This window comes from Lipotes vexillifer, unplaced genomic scaffold, assembly GCF_000442215.2.
Source record: "Lipotes vexillifer unplaced genomic scaffold, Lipotes_vexillifer_v1.1 scaffold548, whole genome shotgun sequence".
Taxonomy (NCBI): domain Eukaryota; kingdom Metazoa; phylum Chordata; class Mammalia; order Artiodactyla; family Lipotidae; genus Lipotes; species Lipotes vexillifer.
The window spans coordinates 957,886-979,398 of NW_006789826.1; the positions used below are offsets into that span (position 1 = coordinate 957,886).

General features: G+C 35.1%; 1 protein-coding gene across 1 annotated transcript in view; it reads left to right on the forward strand.

Moving 5' to 3' along the window:
- Positions 1-21,513, forward strand: part of CDK13 (cyclin dependent kinase 13) — a 114,750-nt gene that overhangs the window by 86,107 nt on the left and 7,130 nt on the right. Inside the window, exons 9-12 of the mRNA XM_007462849.1 lie at positions 584-685; positions 779-856; positions 16,008-16,124; positions 16,702-16,833. Coding sequence (XP_007462911.1) covers positions 584-685; positions 779-856; positions 16,008-16,124; positions 16,702-16,833 — 429 coding nt within the window. The remainder of the gene's footprint in view (positions 1-583; positions 686-778; positions 857-16,007; positions 16,125-16,701; positions 16,834-21,513) is intronic.

Here is a 21,513-nt window from a genome sequence, read left to right on the forward strand (position 1 = left end):
TATATATATATATATATATATATATATATATATATATATATGTCCTCATTGTTAGAAGGTGACAAAGGAATCATCTGATAAAGTATCTTACCTATCACTAGTGGTTCCTGGCAGAGTAGACCCAAACTACTACAGTCTACATTTCTATACTTTCTATTCACATACCAAAGTGGGTTAAAATCAATGAAATATTGCCAAGGAAAGATATGCCCAGTTGAAAACTTTTGTTAGGTGGTGGTTACAGTTTGAACTGTATCTTACCATACATTAGTGATTTGCCAGATTTGGTCAAAATCATCAATGCCAACAGTTGATATAAAGATCTTTCTTTGACCGTATTACAGTTAAAACAAGCCAACAACTTTTAACTTTTATATATTAAGGGAATTTTTCAGGTAATCACATTGCTTTCGCATGTATTTTATGATCATGTATTAGATGTCATAACATGTCTGCAGGCAGATGAAAGTAGTTTTAGTTAGGATTGTAGGATTGCTTTGATTAGCCAAAATAATATTTCTTAAAAGAATTTCTCTTATTCTAACACATACTAACTCTAAAGAGTGCTTTCTGTGTTTTTTAGTCGTCCATATACTAACAAGGTCATCACTTTATGGTACCGTCCACCTGAACTGCTACTGGGAGAAGAAAGATACACACCAGCTATTGATGTATGGAGCTGTGGGTAAGATAGGCTTATTGACTGGTTAATTTACTTGAAACTTGGTAGTGAAGTAAAATCATACCATTTGGTAATCGTGGATATTTTTCCCATTAGATGTATCCTTGGTGAACTCTTCACTAAAAAACCTATATTTCAAGCAAATCAGGAGCTTGCACAACTAGAATTAATAAGGTAAGCTTGTGATTTTAATATTTGTAATATCTGTAGGAAATTAAAACTTTTTCACGCTTGTGTTTCTAGGAGAACATCATGTTTCTGTTGAAGGCTGATGATTGCTGAACGGAGGAGAAACTAGAATGCAGGCACTCTGATAATTGTTCTAGTAAAATTAAGGATCTTAAAGTCCCTAGATATTTTGTGATTAGATTAATGTGTTTGAGTCCCTAAAGATAAGACTGGGAAGGAGGAGTAAATATGAGGGGGGAGAGAATGAATGGTAGATTCTGTTTTTTTCAGAGTGTGGCAGTATGGAAGAATTAATGTTTGGGGATATTTTAAAGAAATACTCTTTTACATATGTATATGCACATGTGTTTATATGTATATGTGTATGCAGACACACCAAAATACATCCATGTACTCACTAGCATAGGTCTTCATTATTTGGAGTCTATTATAGGACCTAGGTCATAGGACTTACGTGTTAATCATCTTTCTCTTTGTCTAATATTTTAAATAAGTTTCTTTCTTGTAAAAGAGCATTGGTTTTCATGTATAAAAATATTAAATTGCAACTTGTAAGATTTGCATGAGTGTTTCAAAATATGGATGAGAATTTTTAGGGAAGATATTGGTATAAGGCACATACATACCCAAGTACTGTGAACCTTCCCTTCAGCCGACTTATTGGACTAATTGTTGCTCTACATTCCATCTGTAAATAATACTAGCTTGATAACATAGCAAGCTGAATATTTGCAGCTAGTAAATTACCACTCTATAGTAAGACTACGTATTTATTTCACCGGTTGAAGAGTATGACCACCAAGAGGTAGTTGTTTCCCATTTTGTATACAAACATTTTATTATTGTACATATGTTGTTTAATTAACTATAGACAGATGCAGTGCTTTACAAAGACTTAACAGAGTTGGCTAATGTAGAATTCCATTCAGTGAGTCCTCTGATGAAAGAGAAGGCCACGGCCCTATGTCAGAAAGTTGGGAAATAAGTGCACATTTATACATTTTTAGTTAAAATAAAATGTTTAAATCATGTATCTGTGTATCTTTCTTTTTCTTTTTTTTGGTAATGATTTTCTCTAACACATGTTTTCAGTTAGCCAACTGCTGTTCCTAATTGTATTGGATACTAGGGTTTCTATTAATGATGTTGGTATTTATTTAGTTTATACATGATAAAAGCATTGTTCTAGGAATTTCACCTGAATTACTTCAGTTAAGTTGTGTGTTGTTTTTATAGTTAAGAAAACTGAACCTTACAGAGGTGAAGAATTTGTTCAGAGTCATATAACTAGCAAGTGGCAAAATTGAGATTTGAATCTAGATAGTTTTACCTTACTTTCTAAACTTATAACAATTCTCTATACTATGTAGGAAATAAAACTTCCTGGAACTTTTAGTTGGTATGACACAAACACCAAGAATTAACAAAGCATGAAAAATTTCTGCAGAATATTAATACAAAATTTCTAAAAGGAGTGATTAGCCAGTAGTATGTAATGTTTTATTAAAAATTAACTTGCAGAGTCAAGTAGGGTCATCCTAAGAATACAAGAATGTTTTAGTTTTAGGAATTCCATTATTATAATTCATTTTAATAGATGTAAAATAATATGTCTATCTTGATAGTGTTGAATAGGCATTTGATGAAATTATAAACTGCTAATTAAGTGTAGAGGCATATTTCTTTAACACAATAAAATATGTATCACAAACAGACTAAATAATATTTAGTGGTGAAATACTAGAAGTAAAGGCAAGAATGAGAAAAAATTGACTAGCAGTATCATTATTTTAAGAGTGTTTTAGAAGCACTTGCTAGTTAACTAGTAGTGTTAGAAAAGTGAACCCAATAAGAGGTATACTATCATAATTTGTATCTGATAGCATTGCATAAAAGCAGTGTGCAAGGAAATGACCTGAAATTCCTTGAATAAAATATTTGGTAAAATGGCAAGTGTTAAGAATCTGTGTGTATATACACACATATGTGTGTGTGTGTGTGTGTGAGAGAGAGAGAGAGAGAGTATGTATGTATATACACACAGCATACTAATATATATTATATACTAATACATATATTCTAAAGCAATAGCTTTTAAAGACTATGTATCAGTAATAACCAGTTAGAAACATAGGGAGTGGAGAGCATGTTTAACAAAACCACCACCATATATACTCCAGGAATATTGAAAACTATAATATTTCACCTAAAATTGTAAAGAAGATTTGAATAAGTGTTGGAGAGGCATATCTCGTTTTTGGCTAGGAAGCCTTTTTTTTAAACATCTTTATTGGACTATAATTGCTTTACAATTGTGTGTTAGTTTCTGCTTTATAACAAAGTGAATCAGCTGTGCATATTACATATATCCCCATATCTCCTCCCTCTTGCATCTCCCTCCCACCCTCCCTATCCCACCCCTCTAGGTGGTCACAAAGCACCGAGCTGATCTCCCTGTGCTATGCGGCTGCTTCCCACTAGCTATCTATTTTGGTAGTATATATAAGTCCATGCCACTCTCTCACTTCGTCCCAGCATACCTTTCCCCCTCCCCGTGCCCTCAAGTCCATTCTCTACATCTGCGTCTTTGTTCCTGTCCTGACCCTTGGTTCTTCATAACTGTTTTTTTTCTTTAGGTTCCATATATATGTGTTACCATATGGTTTTTTTTTTTTCCTTTCTGACTAATTTCACTCTGTATGACAGACTCTAGGTCCATCCACCTCACTACAAATAACTCAATTTTGTTTCTTTTTATGGCTGAGTAATATTCCATTGTATGTATGTGCCACATCTTCTTTATCCATTCATCTGTCAGTGGACACTTAGGTTGCTTCCATGTCCTGGCTATTGTAAATAGAGCTGCAATGAACATTGTGGTACATGACTCTTTTTGAATTACGGTTTTCTCAGGCTATATGCCCAGTAGTGGGATTGCTGGCTCATATGGTAGTTCTATTTTTAGTTTTTTAAGGAACCTCCATACTGTTCTCCATAGTGACTGTATCAATTTACATTCCCACCAACAGTGCAAGAGGGTTCCTTTTTCTCCACACCCTCTCCAGCATTCATTGTTTGTAGATTTTCTGATGATGGCCATTCTGACTGGTGTGAGGTGATACCTCATTGTAGTTTTGATTTGCATTTCTTTAGTGGTTAGTGATGTTGAGCATTCTTTCATGTGTTTGTTGGAAATCCGTATATCTTCTTTGGAGACATATCTGTTTAGGTCTTCTGCCCATTTTTGGATTAGGTTGTTTGTTTTTTTTACATTGAGCTGCATGAGCTGCTTGTAAATTTTGGAGATTAGTCCTTCGTCAGATGCTTCATTTACAAATATTTTCTCCCATTCTGAGGGTTGTCTTTTCATCTTGTTTATGGTTTCCTTTGCTGTGCAAAAGCTTTTTAAATTTCATTAGGTCCCGTTTGTTTATTTTTGTTTTTATTTCCCTTTCTCTAGGAGGTGGGTCAAAAAGGATCTTGCTGTGATGTATGTCATAGAGTGTTCTGCCTATGTTTTCCTCTAAGAGTTTGATAGTGTCTGGCCTTACATTTAGGGCTTTAATCCGTTTTGAGTTTATTTTTGTGTATGGTGTTAGGGAGTGTTCTAATTTCATTCTTTTACATGTAGCTGTCCAGTTTTCCCAGCACCACTTATTGAAGAGACTGTCTTTTCTCCATTGTATATTTTTGCCTCCTTTATCAAAAATAAGGTGACTTTATGTCCGTGGGTTTATCTCTGGGCTTTCTATCCTGTTCTGTGGATGTATATTTCTGCTTTTATGCCAGTACCATACTGTCTTGATTACTGTAGCTTTGTAGTATAGTCTGAAGTCAGGGAGCCTGATTCCTCCAGCTCCATTTTTCTTTCTCAAGATTGCTTTGGGTAGTCGGGGTCTTTTGTGGTGAAATTTTTTGTTCTAGTTCTGTGAAAAATGCCATTGGTAGTTTGATAGGGATTGCATTGAATCTGTAGATTGTTTTGGGTAGTATAGTCATTTTCACAATGTTGATTCTTCCAATCCAAGAACATGGTATCTCTCTCCATCTGTTTATATCATCTTTAATTTCTTTCATCAGTGTCTTATAGTTTTCTGCATGCAGGTCTTTTGTCTCCTTAGGTCGGTTTATTCCTAGGTATTTTATTCTTTTTGTTGCAGTGGTAAATGAGAGTGTTTCCTTAATTTCTCTTTCAGGTTTTTCATCATCAGTGTATAGGAATGCAAGAGATTTCTGTGCATTAATTTTATATCCTGCAACTTTACCAAATTCATTGATTAGCTCTAGTAGTTTTCTAGTAGCATCTTTAGGATTCTCTATGTATAGTATCATGTCATCTGCAAACAGTGACAGTTTTACTTCTTTTCTGATTTGGACATCTTTTATTTCTTTTTCTCCTCTGATTGCTGTGGCTAAAACTTCCAAAACTATGTTGAATAATAGTGGTGAGAGTGGGCAACCTTGTCTTATTCTTGATCTTAGTGGAAATGGTTTCAGTTTTTCACCATTGAGAACGATGTTGGCTGTGGGTTTGTCATATATGGCCTTTATTATGTTGAGAAAAGTTCCCTCTATGCCTACTTTCTGGAGGGTTTTTAATCATAAATGGGTGTTGAATTTTGTCGAAAGCTTTTACTCCATCTACTGAGGTGATCATATGGTTTTTAATCCTTCAGTTTGTTAATGCGGTGTATTACATTGATTGATTTGCATATATTGAAGAATCCTTGCATTCCTGGGATAAACCCCACTTAATCATGGTGTATGATCCTTTTTTTAATGTTCTGTTGGATTCTGTTTGCTAGTATTTTGTTGAGGATTTTTGCCTCTATGTTCATCAGTGATACTGGTCTGTAGTTTTCTTCTTTTGTGACATCTTTGTCTGGTTTTGGTATCAGGGTGATGGTGGCCTCGTAGAATGAGTTGGGGAGTGTTCCTCCCTCTGCTATATTTTGGAAGCATTTGAGAAGGATAGGTATTAGCTCTTCTTTAAATGTTTGATATAATTCACCTTTGAAGCCATCTGGTCCTTGGCTTTTGTTTGTTGGAAGATTTTAAATCACAGTTTCAACTTCAGTGCTTGTGATTGGTCTGTTCTTGTTTTCTATTTCTTCCTGATTCAGTCTTGGCAGGTTGTGCATTTCTAAGAATTTGTCCATTTCTTCCAGGTTGTCCATTTCATTTGCATATAGTTGCTTGTAGTAATCCCTCATGATCTTTTGTATTTCTGCAGTGTCAGTTGTTCTCCTTTTTCATTTCTAATTCTGTTGATTTGAGTCTTCTCCCTTTTTTTCTTGATGAGTCTGGCTAATGGTTTATCAATTTTGTTTGTGTTCTCAAAGAACCAGCTTTTAGTTTTATTGATCTTTGCTATTGTTTCCTTCATTTCTTTTTCCTTTATTTCTGATCTGCTCTTTATGATTTCTTTCCTTCTGCTAACTTGGGGGTTTGTTTGTTCTTCTTTCTCTAATTGCTTTAGGTTTAAGGTTAGGTTGTGTATTCGAGATATTTCTTGTTTCTTGAGGTAGGATTGTATTGCTATAAACTTCCCTCTTAGAACTGCTTTTGCTGAATCCCATAGGTTTGGGGTCATCATGTTTTCATTGTCATTTGTTTTTAGGTAGTTTTTGATTTCCTCTTTGATTCCTTCAGTGACCTCTTGGTTTTTAAGTAGTGTATTGTTTAGCCTCCATGTGTTTGTATTTTTTACAGATTTTTTCCTGTTTATCTAATCTCATAACATTGTGGCTGGGAAAGATACTTGATACGATTTCAGTTTTCTTAAATTTACCAAGGCTTGATTTGAGACCCAAGATATGATCTATCCTGGAGAATGTTCCATGAGCGCTTGAGAAGAAAGTGTATTCTGTTGTTTTTGGATGGAATGTCCTATAAATATCAATTAAGTCCATCTTGTTTAATGTATCATTTAAAGCTTGTGTTTCCTTATTTATTTTCATTTTGGATGATCTGTCCATTGGTGAAAGTGGGGTGTTGAAGTCCCCTACTATGAATGTGTTACTGTCGATTTCCCCTTTTATGGCTGTTAGCATTTGCCTTATGTATTGAGGTGCTCCTATGTTGGGTGCATAAATATTTATAATTGTTATATCTTCTTCTTGGATTGATCCCTTGATCATTATGTAGTGTCTTTTTTTGTCTCTTGTAATAGTCATTATTTTTAAAGTCTAGTTTGTCTGATATGAGAATTGCTACTCCAGCTTTCTTTTGATTTCCATTTGCATGGGATATCTTTTTCCATCCCCTCACTTTCAGTCTGTATGTGTCCCTAGGTCTGAAGTGGGTCTCTTGTAGACAGTATATATATATGGGTCTTGTTTTGGCATCCATTCATCCAGTCTGTGTCTTTTGGTGGGAACATTTAATTCATTTACATTTAAGGTAATTATCGATATGTATCATCCTATTACCATTTTTTAAATTATTTCGGGTTTGTTATTGTAGGTCTTTTCCATCTCTTGTGTTTCCTCCCTAGAGAAGTTCCTTTAGCATTTGTTGTAGAGCTGGCTTGGTGGTGCTGAATTCTCTTAGCTTTTGCTTGTCTGTAAAGGTATTAATTTCTCTGTCAAATCTGAATGAGATCCTTGCTGGGTAGAATAATCTTGGTTGTAGGTTTTTCCCTTCCGTTACTTTAAATATGTCTTGCCACTCCCTTGTGGCTTGCAGTTTCTGCTGAAAGATCAGCTGTTAACCTTCTGGGTATTCTCTTGTATGTTATTTGTTGTTTTTCCCTTGCTGCTTTTAATATCTTTTCTTTGTATTTCATTTTTGACAGTTTGATTAATATGTGTCCTGGCGTGTTTCTTCTTAGATTTATCCTGTGTGGGACTCTCTGCGCTTCCTGGTTTTGATTAACTATTTCCTTTCCCATATTAGGGAAGTTTTCAACTATAATCTCTTTAAATATTTTCTCAGTCCCTTTCTTTTTCTCTTCTTCTTCTGGGACCCCTATAATTCGAATGTTGGTGTGTTTAATGTTGTCCCAGAGGTCTCTGAGACTGTCCTCAATTCTTATCATTCTTTTCCTTTATTCTGCTCTGTGGTAGTTATTGCCACTATTTTATCTTCCAGGTCACTTATCCGTTCTTCTGCCTCAGTTATTCTGCTATGGATGCCTTCTAGAGAATTTTTAATTTCATTTATTGTGTTGTCCATCATTGTTTGTTTGCTCTTTAGTTCTTCTAGGTCCTTGTTAAACGTTTCTTGTATTTTCTCCATTCTACTTCCAAGATTTTGGATCATCTTTACTATCATTATTCTGAATTCTTTTTCAGGTAGACTGCCTATTTCCTCTTCATTTGTTAGGTCTGGTGGGTTTTTACCTTGCTCCTTCATCTGCTCTGTGTTTCTCTGTCTTCTCATTTTGCTTAACTTACTGGGTTTGGGGTCTCCTTTTCGCAGGCTGCAGGTTTGTAGTTCCTGTTGTTTTTGGTGTCTGTCCCCAGTGGCTAAGGTTGGTTCAGTGGGTTGTGTAGGCTTCCTGGTGGAGGGGACTAGTGCCTGTGTTCTGGTGGATGAGGCTGGATCTTGTCTTTCTCGTGGGCAGGACCACGTCTGGTGGTGTGTTTTGGGGTGTCTGTGACCTTATCATGATTTTAGGCAGCCTCTCTGCTAATGGGTGGGGATGTGTTCCTATCTTGCTAGTTGTTTGGCATAGGGTGTCCAGCACCTGTAGCTTGCTGGTTGTTGAGTGGAGCTGGGTCTTAGCGTTGAGATGGAAATCTCTGGGAGAGCTTTTGCCGTTTGATATTACATGGAGCCGGGAGGTCTCTGGTGGACCAGTGTCCTGAACTCGGCTCTCCCACCTCAGAGGCACAGGCCTGACACCCGACCGGAGCACCAAGACCCTATCAGCCACACGGCTCTCTCTGGGCTTCTATTTCGGCCGCAGCAATGTGACTCTGGACGGTGTGAGCCACTTTTTTCGCCAGTTGGCCAAGGAGAAGTATGAGGGCGCCCAGCGTCTCTTGAAAATGCAAAACCAGTGCTGTGGCCATGACCTCCTCCAGGATGCGCGAAGCCTTCTCAAGATGAGTGGGGTAAAACCCAGGACGCTGTGGAAGCCACCATTCTTAGGGAGAAGAACCTGAACCAGGCACTATTGGATCTGCGTGCCCTGGGTTCTGCCTGCGCCCCTTTTGTTTTTTTAAGATGGCAGTTCATCGTATATTAGTCATTATAGTCCTATTGAGAATTTCAAAAGACTTTTTTAAAGCAACAGTTGATTTTAATGTTTATCTGGAGTCATGAACCTGAAATTTGCTAGGAAAATTCTTAAAAAAGGGCAATTTGGCATATCATATGTTAAATCAAAATTTTAGTAACTAAAACCATTAAGTACCGGCGCAAGATACACAGATGAATTAGTGCAATTAAATGGGAAATTCAGAAGTAAAGAAAGTTCATATGGACCTTAGAATATAATACAGTAGACATTTCAAATCAGGGAGTTAATTGAATAGTATTTATTGATTGCTGGTTGTGTACCAGTTACCAGTCCTGAGGATACAGTGGAGGTTGGGAATTGTATCCCCAGTGCCTAGTAACTGGCACACAACTTTTTCTGCTTTCTTCTTGGGGGAGACAGAGAAAACAAACAAATTAATAAAATACATCAGGTGGTGATGAGCGCAGGGGATACAAGATGATAGCAGGAAGTGCTGTGTATGGAGCCAGGGAAAATCTCTCCCATAGGTACCACCTGAGCAGAGAGCTCAGTGAACAGCAGAGTCATGATCCTGAGGCATGAGTGTGTTTGGATTATTTTATGGACATGTTAAGTCAGTTAAGGAACCATATGGGAAACAAAAAGAAAGCTCAAGCCATCCAGTTAGTGGCATACTGTGCAGTTACTAAAAAGGAAATGGTAGATCTGGAGATGTTGATATGCAAAAGCAGCACTGTCACGTGAAAAGAGCAGTTTTACAGAAGGCTGTGTTTGGTTTGATCCCACATGCGTGAGACAAATTAAACACATCAAAAGAGTCTGGAATTGTTAATCTGAACATGGACTTGTGAGAGGGTTAGGGAAGGGACTGTTTTACTTTCTGCTTATGTTTCAAAATGTCTTTGGGTTTTGGTCAGATATCAAATATTTATAATAATACAAAAAAGATGCTTCAATTTTGATTTTATAGCATTAATTATTTTTAAAACATGAAGAAAAAAGGACGTTTCTGGTAAAAGAGACACGTCTCCTTGATTTGAAGGAGGTGGCAGAGTATATTGAAAGGGGCAGGCTTTGGGATCTTACAGGCCTGGGTTCTAATGCCAGCTCAGCTACTTCCTGCTCTTGTGACTTAGGGTAAGTTCCATAATGCTATAAGTTTCTTTCTTCACAAGTAAAACAGGACAAATAATGTGCTTAGGATTGTAAAAATTAATGTGTTTCCTAGTATATATTTACTTCTTCCCCTCATCTTATTTGCGGTGATGCTGGAATGTTTCCCCAATCTAAAGCCTCAGGAATGATGAGTTCTAGGGTCTACATTGTACAAATACATATAAATGGATCAAGAATGGTAATCCTAATGAGAATCTGTCTTAAAGAGCTTTACACTACAGTGGTCAAGTTATTTGTACTTTACCTGGTTCCAGAAAATACGTTAGGCAGATTACAAAAATTTTGTGATAAGAAGTAGCATGAATTAAAAGTAATGCCAAAGAGAGAGAAAAACATAGGTGGGGACAAAAAAAGGGATGAATGAGAGCAAAAATGTATTTACATGAGAGTAACACTTTTAACTCTAAGTGTTCTGGCAGCCAGTGAAAGAACCTTTATATCACACAATGTATATTGCTTATGGAATAAAAAACAATCATGGAAGAAATTAAAAGTAGATTTGGAATGAGAAGTCCCCGCACACATACACAAAGCCTCAGGTCACACAGGTAAAATTTTTACAACTTTAAAGGCATAGGCTTTGGTTGTTCCAGAATATAGGAAAAGAAGGAAAGGTACCATATTTTATTTTATTTATTTTAAATTTTTCTAAAATTTATTTATTTATTTTTTGCAATACGTGGGCCTCTCACTGTTGTGGCCTCTCCCGTTGCGGAGCACAGGCTCCGGACGCGCAGGCTCAGCGGCCATGGCTCACGGGCCCAGCTGCTCCACGGCATGTGGGATCTTCCCACGGGCACGAACCTGTGTCCTCTGCATCGGCAGATGGACTCTCAACCACTGCGCCACCAGGGAAGTCCAGTTCCCATATTTTCAAAAGTGAAGCATGTATACCTTCATAAATCAATAGCATAAAAATTTCTTTAGACTTGTACTTCTTAATCTTTTCAGTCTCTTCTTTATACTCTTAAACATTGTGAAAGATCCCAGGAGCTTGTTTATTTTGATTGTATGTATTGAAATTTAAAACTGAGAAGTAAAAATATTTATTAATTCATTTTAAAACAATATATTAACATAACATTTTAATTGTAAAAAGTTTATATTTCCCAAACTAAAATAAGTGTTGATGAAATGAATAGCATTGTTTCACATTTTTATAAATCTTTTAATGTCTGGCTTAAACATCTGGCTAAACATCTGTGATATGCTGTTTTCAATAGTCTTTTCAGATAATTGTGCATATTCTTCCTTGAAACTTCAGTAAGTGGCAGTTTTTTTTACAGGTTAGTTGTAATGTGCAGTCTGTAACCACAGATTTTGTACTCTAATATATTGAAATCCATTGGTTTATCTTACACTCTGAATAGATCTTTTACCTGTGATGATTTTGTAACATTATGTATTAGTCATTTGATAATATTGGATCACTGAATTGAGCAGATCTTCTAAAGTGTAGCATTTCATTATATAGTATTTGTTATGACCACTAATCTCATCAGAAAAGCCTTTAGGTATTTATTTTGAAGCTGTCAAGTTCATGGTGTAGATATAAGTCTTCTAGTATTCTGATTTTCTCCTGAAAGCTTGAATTTTATAATTGACAGTAAATGCTGCAGTTGTCTTCCTTGAAGTAATAAGCTGACTTTGTTCCTGGTTAAGAAAATGTCTGGCAAATACCCAAGTATGAATGACCATAGTTTGTTAGTTGTTTTTGCAGGTAAAAATGGTGGTTTATGAAAAAAGCACCTACTTCAGCTTGCAACTCAAATAATTGCACAAGTGCTTCCCAAGATAACTATCACTTTGTTGTGCAACTGAAGTGCTTTATGAGTATTTTCTATTTCATTACTAAGAATATTGAAAAGATACGTACTCAAGTATAAGGGTTTAATAATAATAATTTGTACTGCTTCAGCAAGTACCTTCTTAAGTGAAACTGTTCCCCTCTCTCCCCACCAAGATTATGTGGTAGTGAAGAGTATTTACTGCTAATAGTCTGGCGCCACTGCCTCAAGTCATGCTAAGGTGCCAGTAGTTTTACCCACTACTGGCTTAATACCATCAGTGCAAAGTCAGCACATTGAAAAGTATAAATAATGCCTTAATAATACCTTTGACCTTCCAGACCCCTGAAGGGTCTAGGGGACACCGAGTGGTCTTTGGACCCCATTTTTTCAAACTGCTGATGTATACCAACTAAAAAGTGGAATACAGCATTACACTAAAATAACAGTACTTTGATTAGGCTCAAGTGGTATTCCTCTTTTGAATGTATGGATGACTAAATATTCTAAAATCTCTTAATTCAAAAATCTCTTACTAACGTCATAAATATAATTCATGACATTAGTAACTCAGGGAAGAAAATGCAGGTGATGATTATAATAGAGTTTCTAAAAATCAAACTGATAGAACTAAAGAAGTATCCTTTTAAAATTTAAAAGCCACAAAAATAAAACCCATAGTCAAAAGGAATAAATCAGTGCTTTCTAAGCAGGAGGTATATGTGAATTTGTATGTGTCTGTGAATATCTTTACTATGTGTTGTGTTTCTCAAACTGAAAGTTATCATCTTTCCCAGTGATAAACAAGGAAAGTACTCCCATTAAAATCAGAAACCAAACAAAATTACCTAATATTGTGTGGCGTGATTAGCATTTTAACATTGTTTGGAAATTGCCACGTGATGTAGCATACCATGATGATAAAGAGGAATACATGTTTGAAAAAATATAGATGAATTGTGATTATAGGTGATGATAGTAAACCTGGAAAGCCTCAAAGAAACAACTGTTAAAAGAAAACTGTGTTAGGAACCATAGGATCTCAGATGGCGATCTAAATTTTTTATGTCAAATTTCAACCATTTCCTATAACAAAACTCTTCTAGTTATTGCTTAGGAAATATAATAGGGATAGGAACACATTCAAAAAGTAACCCACAGAATGAAATATACAAGATCTAATTGAAGAAATTTATAAGTATACCTTGGAAATATTGCAGGTTTGGTTGTAGGCTACCACAGTAAAGCAAATATCAAAATAAAGTGAGTCACACAAATTTTTTGGTTTCCCAGTGCATATAAAATTATGTTTACACTATACTGTAGTCTATTAGGTGTGCAATAGCATTATGTGTGTATACCCTAATTTTAAAATACTGTATTGCTAAAAATACTAACCATCATTTGAGCCTTTGGCAAGTTGTAGTCTTTTGGCTGATGGAGGGTTTGAAATACTGTGAGAATTACCAGAAAGTGACACAGAGACACAAAGTGAGTAAATGCTGTTGGAAAAATGGCGCCAATAGACTTTCTGACACTCGGTTACCAAAAACCTGAAGTTTGAAAAAAAAAAAAAATCTACGAAGCACAATAAAATGAGGTATGCCTGTATAAAACCAAAGGAAGTATAAAAATGGAAATATTAAGCTTTGTAAAGATAGCAGTCCTTTCTAAATTGATAAATTCAGAGCAGCAGTGGAATCCCAACAGGATTCTCTCGCTTTTGGAGTGTGACAGTATTGATTCTACAATTCATCTGTAAGGAAATGCTGAAAAGAATAATTAGAGGAATGAGTAGATAGAGGGGTTTGTCCTGTAAGTCTTATGAAAAATGTAAAGGTATCATATGATATTGACACCAGAGTAGATAAATCAGTAAATCAGAATAGATTCTCAAAACAGACCTCAGATATTTAGGGATTTAGCATATGATGCATTTCAAAATGTCTTCAGTAAATGATTTGGGGATAGCTAATTGACCATCAGGCACTGAGTTTTGCCAATATGCAATTATCAACTGCTGTCATGTCTGCTTCCCTAATTTCTAAAACTTTTCCCTGTCTTAGAATGTCTATTTCATCCTGTATGCTGCTACCAGTTAGATAACTTTCCCACTCAACTATCTTCCCAGAACACATAAAATAATTAAAACTGTTTAGCTAAGAGGTAATGAAACTGATTTTTATTATAAGGCTATTAATGAGCCAGGTGCTAGCTCATTTAATTTCACAGGTCCAAAGTAAAATTAATCCCCATTTTACAAAAGAGCAAGAGATTCTAAGCAATGCAATTTCACCAATATCACAGACAGGATTCAGTTCTAAAGTTTGTTTTCAAAGTCTCCATTATAGTTAGGCAGACTGCCTCTTGAAACTGTGTTGTATGGCCCCTGTCTAATGCTTCCAGCTAAACCTCCCTTAGCCCTAAATTCCACCTATACTGATTTCCTTAGTCTTCCTCCCACAAATGTTTATACTTTGCTACTTCCATGACTTTGCCTTTGCACTAATCTTTGCCAGTAACATAGTTCTCTTTTTCCCTTTCCCGCCTGTCTATTCTTTACTTATCCTTTGAGTTGTAGGCAAAATTCTGCACCTCTTCTCTAACTTGAGTACGTTTTCTTGTATTTCTGTAGTTGAAAGTATCCTTCATTTTCTTTATTCCATTATATTTTATACTTCTGTTATGGTGCACATAAATCTGCCAGGGATTGATTATATTCATCTAGTTACTTGGGTATATTATGTAGTATCCAAAAGTGAGAGAGTGGTTCTGACATAGTTTTCTTAAGCTCCGCTAAAGGATGTCTGGCAACTTTAGTTGTCACTTGCTTATGTACATTGGTGCATGTATTTGTATTTATGTATATATGGAATATTTTTACTTTTAGTCAGTGATGCATGGACCTTTTCTTTTTCTATATGAAGACTAGCTGATTATTTTATATAAAATGGGGCTTCCCTGGTGGCGCAGTGGTTGATAATCTGCCTGCTAATGCAGGGGACACGGGTTCGAGCCCTGGTCTGGGAGGATCCCACATGCCGCGGAGCAACTAGGCCTGTGAGCCACAACTACTGAGACTGCGCGTCTGGAGCCTGTGCTCTGCAACAAGAGAGGCCGCGATAGTGAGAGGCCCGTGCACCACAATGAAGAGTGGCCCCCGCTTGCCACAACTAGAGAAACCCCTTGCACAGAAACGAAAACCCAACACAGCAAAAATAAATTAATTCAGTATACTCAAGCATATTTAACCAATTTTTCATCTACATATTATCAAAACGTTAGTTTTAAATGTTTACCAGCTAGAGCTATCTATTTGTTATAGCATTTCTTCAGTTTACCATAACAAAGATTTACTAATTAATATAAAAATAATGAGGGATTTCAAGATATAGGTAGAGAGTAAAGCAGTTAAAATTTCTAAATACCTTGAAATCAGAGGCACTACTGAAATTGAAGCACTTCTGTTTCAGGAATGTGACTTTTTTAGGGTCCTCCTGTTGATCGAATTCAGCAGCAGCCTGCAGTTCAGTTAGCTTCTTCAGTGTAGGAAGTCTTTTCTATTACTGCAAACTTCATTATATTCATAAGAGGTGATGATTAGGTACCTATAAAACCAGAGAAAGACATATACTAAACTCTAGTTCCTCAGTTTATTAGCATAAAAATTTTAAATTTTGGTTCAAAATATGCTCAACATATTTTGAGTGTTGCCTGTGTTTTTAAGATTTGATTTTGCAGATATGAAGGTTTTCTTTCTACGAATTGGAATGTTTGGAGTGTTAGAAGCATTCACTGAAAATAAATTGAATTCTTAAAACAAGTAATTGATTTGGGATGACTAAAATATTTAATGAAACTAGTATACATTGTATCAGGACTTCAACATTTGTATATTTTAAAATGAGTTGATGTATAGCAGTTGTATGTATGATTTTTTTCTGTGTAGTTTATATTGATGTACTTCTTTTTGTGTGTTGTTCAGCCGTATATGTGGAAGTCCATGTCCTGCAGTGTGGCCTGATGTAATCAAACTACCATATTTCAACACCATGAAACCAAAGAAGCAATATCGTCGAAAGTTAAGAGAAGAATTTGTTTTGTAAGAAGGGGATGCTTAAACATCCATATTGCGTTGATTTTTTTTTTTTTAATTATTTCTTGAGAATTCTAAACGTCACTGTAGCCTCTGTTGACCTAAGGTCGACCTATCACAATTCTTCTATGTCATTTAATTTTGAGTTCCCTTTGCTACATGCAAATTACCATTTCACCATCATTATGAAATCAGTGCTTTGGAGTTATGTGTTTGATTTAGTGTTTACCTGCAAGAAGTTTAATAATACCATTTAAAATTTTAATGAAACCGCTTACAAGATACTTGAACTGAGTTTTTTACTTTGTTGTAGGAAACTATTCTGTTAAGTTTTTAATTTATGTTAAAACAGCAAATTGCCCATAGAGCACTAAAATATACTGTTTGCCAAATTTCAAATTATTTAGAATAATAATTATAAAATTATGTAAAAATAAATACTTCTTTAAAGGAATATTTGGAACTTACTGGAATAAAGTATCACAAACATGTTATAAAATGCTAATATTTAAAATAAGCTCCTAAAGAAACATTAAGCTTGAGTCAAAGAACATGCATGACTTTTATAATCCTCTCATGCCAGTATTCCTGCAGCTGCACTAGACTTATTTGATTACATGCTCGCCTTGGATCCTAGTAAGCGCTGCACTGCAGAGCAGGCTCTTCAGTGTGAGTTCCTACGGGATGTGGAACCCTCAAAAATGCCTCCACCAGAGTAAGTGACTTTTTACTATATGCAGAATCTGGACAATATTAATAACATCATTATGAAGCTATCAAAAGCTATTCCATGATTAGTTAAGTCAAAAGAAAGAATAAATCAAAAGGAAGAGAATAGCAATAGTGTACATAATTTGCACATCTAGAATGCAGAGCCTTGCTTTATGGTCAGCTAACCATAGGACTAGCAAAAGCAGCCTTCCTCTAGTTAATTTTATTAATATATTTCCACCCTAAAAAAAATGTTATTGCTGCTGCTATTGTAGTACTGTTTCTGCCAACACTAGTTGCTTAGCTAAAATTTTGAGTGCTATGCTAAGCATTTCTCATGTATTACATTAATCTTTATAATCTTAACAGGTGAGTATTATTATCACCATTTTACAGAGAAGAAAGCAGGCTCAGAGAGGTTAAGAAACTTGCCCAAGAATACAAATCTAGTAAAGGGTGAAGCCAGCTCTCAAATTCAAGTTAGTTCTATAACAAAAAGAGGTTCTGAAATATTCCTTAGCAGACTCTACAGTAGAAAATTCTTATCATTGAATAAAAATATTAGTGTCAAAAGCCTGTATGGAATGAGTCTACTGTCTGATGGTGGGAGGTGGGTGTCGGGAGGCAGGGAATGCACAGAATCTGGGCGTCAGAATGGCTGGGTTCTTGAACCTTCACTCCCTTGTGGCTCCTGTAATTTCTCTAGGATTGATTTGGGGAAGGGGGCAGAGCAGTCCATTTGGTTCTCCTTGATGGGATCTAGAAAGTTTGTAGAGATTTTCTTAGTAATTTTAAAAGTGATGATGAGTGTCACAAAAACAAGCCTGTCGCTATAATAATAAAATGTGTCCATGTAATAACAATTAGCATATTGTGAAGGAACAGACATGGGATTTGAAGTTCAAATCCTGGCTCTTCCACTTAATTAATTAGATTGGTCTTATTATAGTTCTATGAGACCATGATATTTGGCTTTACTTTTTTCTGAATTGAATGTGAATAGCCTTTGTGGGATGAATTGGAAGGTAAAAGGATCTATCATCTGACACGTTGAGGGACCTGAATCATTCACTGTTGAATTGTTTCATGGATTTTTTTGCTTATCAGTATATATCAGCAGTCTTGAAACTTTGGCTTTAGTACCCCTTTAAAGAAATTTTTTAAACTTTTGATTTGGAAAAATTTCAACTCTGTACAGAAAAATAGGAAGAATATTACAATGAGCAGTCATATGCTCTTCATCTAGGTTCAAACACTTAACTAAAATTTGGACACATTTGATTTATCACTCCATATCTTTTTTTCCTGAACTATTTGCATATTATATTGTGGGAATGACATTTCACTTATAAATAATTCACCATGTTGTCTATAAGAACTGGGACTTTATTCTGTATAACTACAATATCATTATAAAGCATAAGAAATTTAACATTGTGTTAGCTAATAGTTTATATTCAGATTTCTCTAGTTGGCACAATAGTTTCCTTTGTAGCCTGTTTTTCTGTTTGTTTTGGTTTTGGTTTTGGGTTTTTTTGGATAAAGAATTTATTCCAAGCTCACACATTTCATTTAGTTCTTAGGTCTCTTCAGTCTCTGGGGAAGACTTCCTACAACATTGACATTTTTGAAAAGCTAGCTGTTTTGTAAAGCATTCTACAGTCTGACTTTACTTCCTCATGATTAGTAATTAGTGTTGCTTTGTTTTTTTGGCAAGAATGCTACCTAGGGTAGTGATATGTGCTTCCTGCTGTATCACATCAAGAGGAATACAATGTCATTTTTCTCCCATTATTGGTAGTACTAAATTGATATCTTAGTTTAAGTGGTCCACATGAAAGAATTCTGGTAAAACTGTATTGAACACATTTTAAATAGACATCTAAATTTTTAAAATCAAGGGTTCAAATAGTTGCAAAAGGTATAATTTTCAGTGTATAAGTGTAGACACTTTAAAATAGAGCAGTTACATCATCTTGTAAATGTATTTAGTGGAATCAGAATGTCTTAGCAATTGATATTCATCAACATTCACTCAGAAAATGTATGAACAAACTCTTCAACAATTGGACACCGTTGGGTTTTTGTGTGGGTGTGTGTGTATGTGTGTGAACTTACATTGCTTCTGCACGTTTTTAATGTAGCACATATTTATGCTTGAAAGTATTTTATTGATTACCCTATAGTACTTCTTTAAAACAAATATATGTATATAAATGGAAATTTAATTTAAAAATTTCCTCTGACTACAAAGCTCTTTTTTTCTTGATTAAATTATTGCATGTATTAGTAGTACGTATTTCAGTTTAAAAAAAAGAAAAAAATTAGTAAATTTTGTTGGAGATGCAACCTTAATGAAATAGTGCTGAGATTTTTTTTCCTTAAGTAATTTGCGTATCCATTAATTAATATTACTTATGCTAGAGTGAGATACAGTTCCACATTAATTGTAATATAAAAATTTTTGTAAATACTCTTTTAAATAAGCATTTGAGACTGGATGGAGTTTTGTCATCGTTAAATCACTGAGTTCTTTGAACTTCTTCCACATTATGTCCCCAAAATCACAGTGCTCTGTCATCAAAAATTATTTTAATGACCTTTCAGATGTCAACTTAAGATTCTTTCTCTAATTTTCGTGACAGTAAAGAATTGGAAACCACATGACTTGCCAAAGATTTCTTATGCAGTCATTAATCATCTTTTTTTTCAAATTTTAAGAAAATAAACCAAAGAAGCTTTACCAATATTTATTACATGACTTCTTCTTACACTTGTTGCTTTTTCTTTTATTCGCACTTTCTTAATCCAGTATACTTAGAAAAGGTTAGGAAGTCAACATGTAATTTCAGTACTACTTAACCAATCCATTTGCTAAATTGTGTTTCTTGTTACGTTTTAAAAATATATGCTTTTGTCAAAATCTTGGAACTGTAGATGTATCCCATTCAATTTGTGGAAAATGTTTGCCACATAATATGAAATTCTGTTCATATTGTCAAGCACATCACCTAAATTCACTTAACTTTTATGAGAACACACCCAACTGCACTTTTGCATTAAAAATAAATGTTAGTACACATTTTGGTAAACATTCTGTAAACCAGCAATAAATTATGGCACATCTTTGTTAAGTACATCACTAAAGCAATCAGGTTGAAATTATAGTGATATTGATGTGATATTTAAATAAAAAATTATATAAACAATGTAACATCTCATTATTTTGTCATATGTTAAAATGTGAAGGTAAGGACTCTGAAGAAAGGCATTGGTATTCCTTTGGGAAATAGCCATGTGTATTAAACTTGTCATCAGTTTTTTTAGGAATAAGCAAATGAGTGGGGTAATAAAAAAAACTCCATTAATTTTATTAGATGTCCTGTCACACTTTTTTAATCTACTTAATGAAAAGAGTATGTATTGCTAAGAAGTGAATTAGGCCAGCAGCTTGTCTGTAGTTTTATTTTTTCTTAAAAGTATTAAACAATTCATAAGATAAATACGATCAACTATAATTGGAATAAATATTTCATGATATGATTAAAGAATACTTTTAGACTACCTTGCTGAATGATGAAACATGAATATAATTCTTACTATGTGAGAGGCACTGTCCAGGCGCTTACATATGTTAACATATATTACCTGATCTCCACAAGGTAGATTGTCTTGTTAACCCCACTTTTAAAGATAAGCAAACTGAGGCACCGAGGTCAAGTTACTTGCCTATGAGACACAATAAGTAAGTGGCTGAGCCGGTATTTGAACCTTTAGAGAAGAACACATTAAAAATTTGGTTGTCCTGGAAACATTCCTGGTACATCTAATAGTCAGCATCACTAACCTCTCTATCCTGTTTAGCTATGTGTTGGGGAATGTTTATCTTTCCTACTGTTGAGATCATCCATAAAGAATCTCTTAACGTTTTATTTGTGGGAGGGAACAGAAGCCCTTTTTAGTGGATTTCTTTGCTTTATTCTCATGGGACTCTCCCACAAAAGCAATGCATTCCTTGAACATCAAGATGGGAAAAAAATGAAATCACTCCAGTCCCCCCACTCTGCAGTACTGCAGTATGTCTGAATTCAGAATAACCCCAACAGAGGATAAGGTTACACATCTTGTAATACACACACACACACACACACACGTGCACAAACACACACACACACACACACACACACACAGGAAAGTCTTTGGCAGGTTTTTGATGCCTTAAAGCTTCCCAATATCAATATTTCAAATTGTCCCTTTGTTTGTTACTCCAGGAGGTTTTTACACGCTGAGGCAATGCACCATAGTAAGATGGCTGAGAGGTATGCCTTTGTTTTGTTTTTGGACCTCAGGTGCATAGACTTGGTTTAATCATAATCCTTGTGTCACTCATCATTAGTCCATGCATGGCTCTCTTTTGTTCTTTTAGTTACTTAATTTAATTAGTTATTTTAAATGATGTTAATAAGCAGCCATGAACTTACCAAATAAAAGCTAGAATCTTGACAATAACCTACTTTACTCATATCATACCCTCTCCGCCCACGACCTGTCCCCCTTGCCTTCCTCCACCTGAGGTAACCATCATCCCTGTTTTCTTTTGTATATACTTTTTGTTGCCATCTATATGTACTCATAAAAAGTTATATTTTACAATTTTAGTTGCTTTTAATTTTATGAAAGAGTG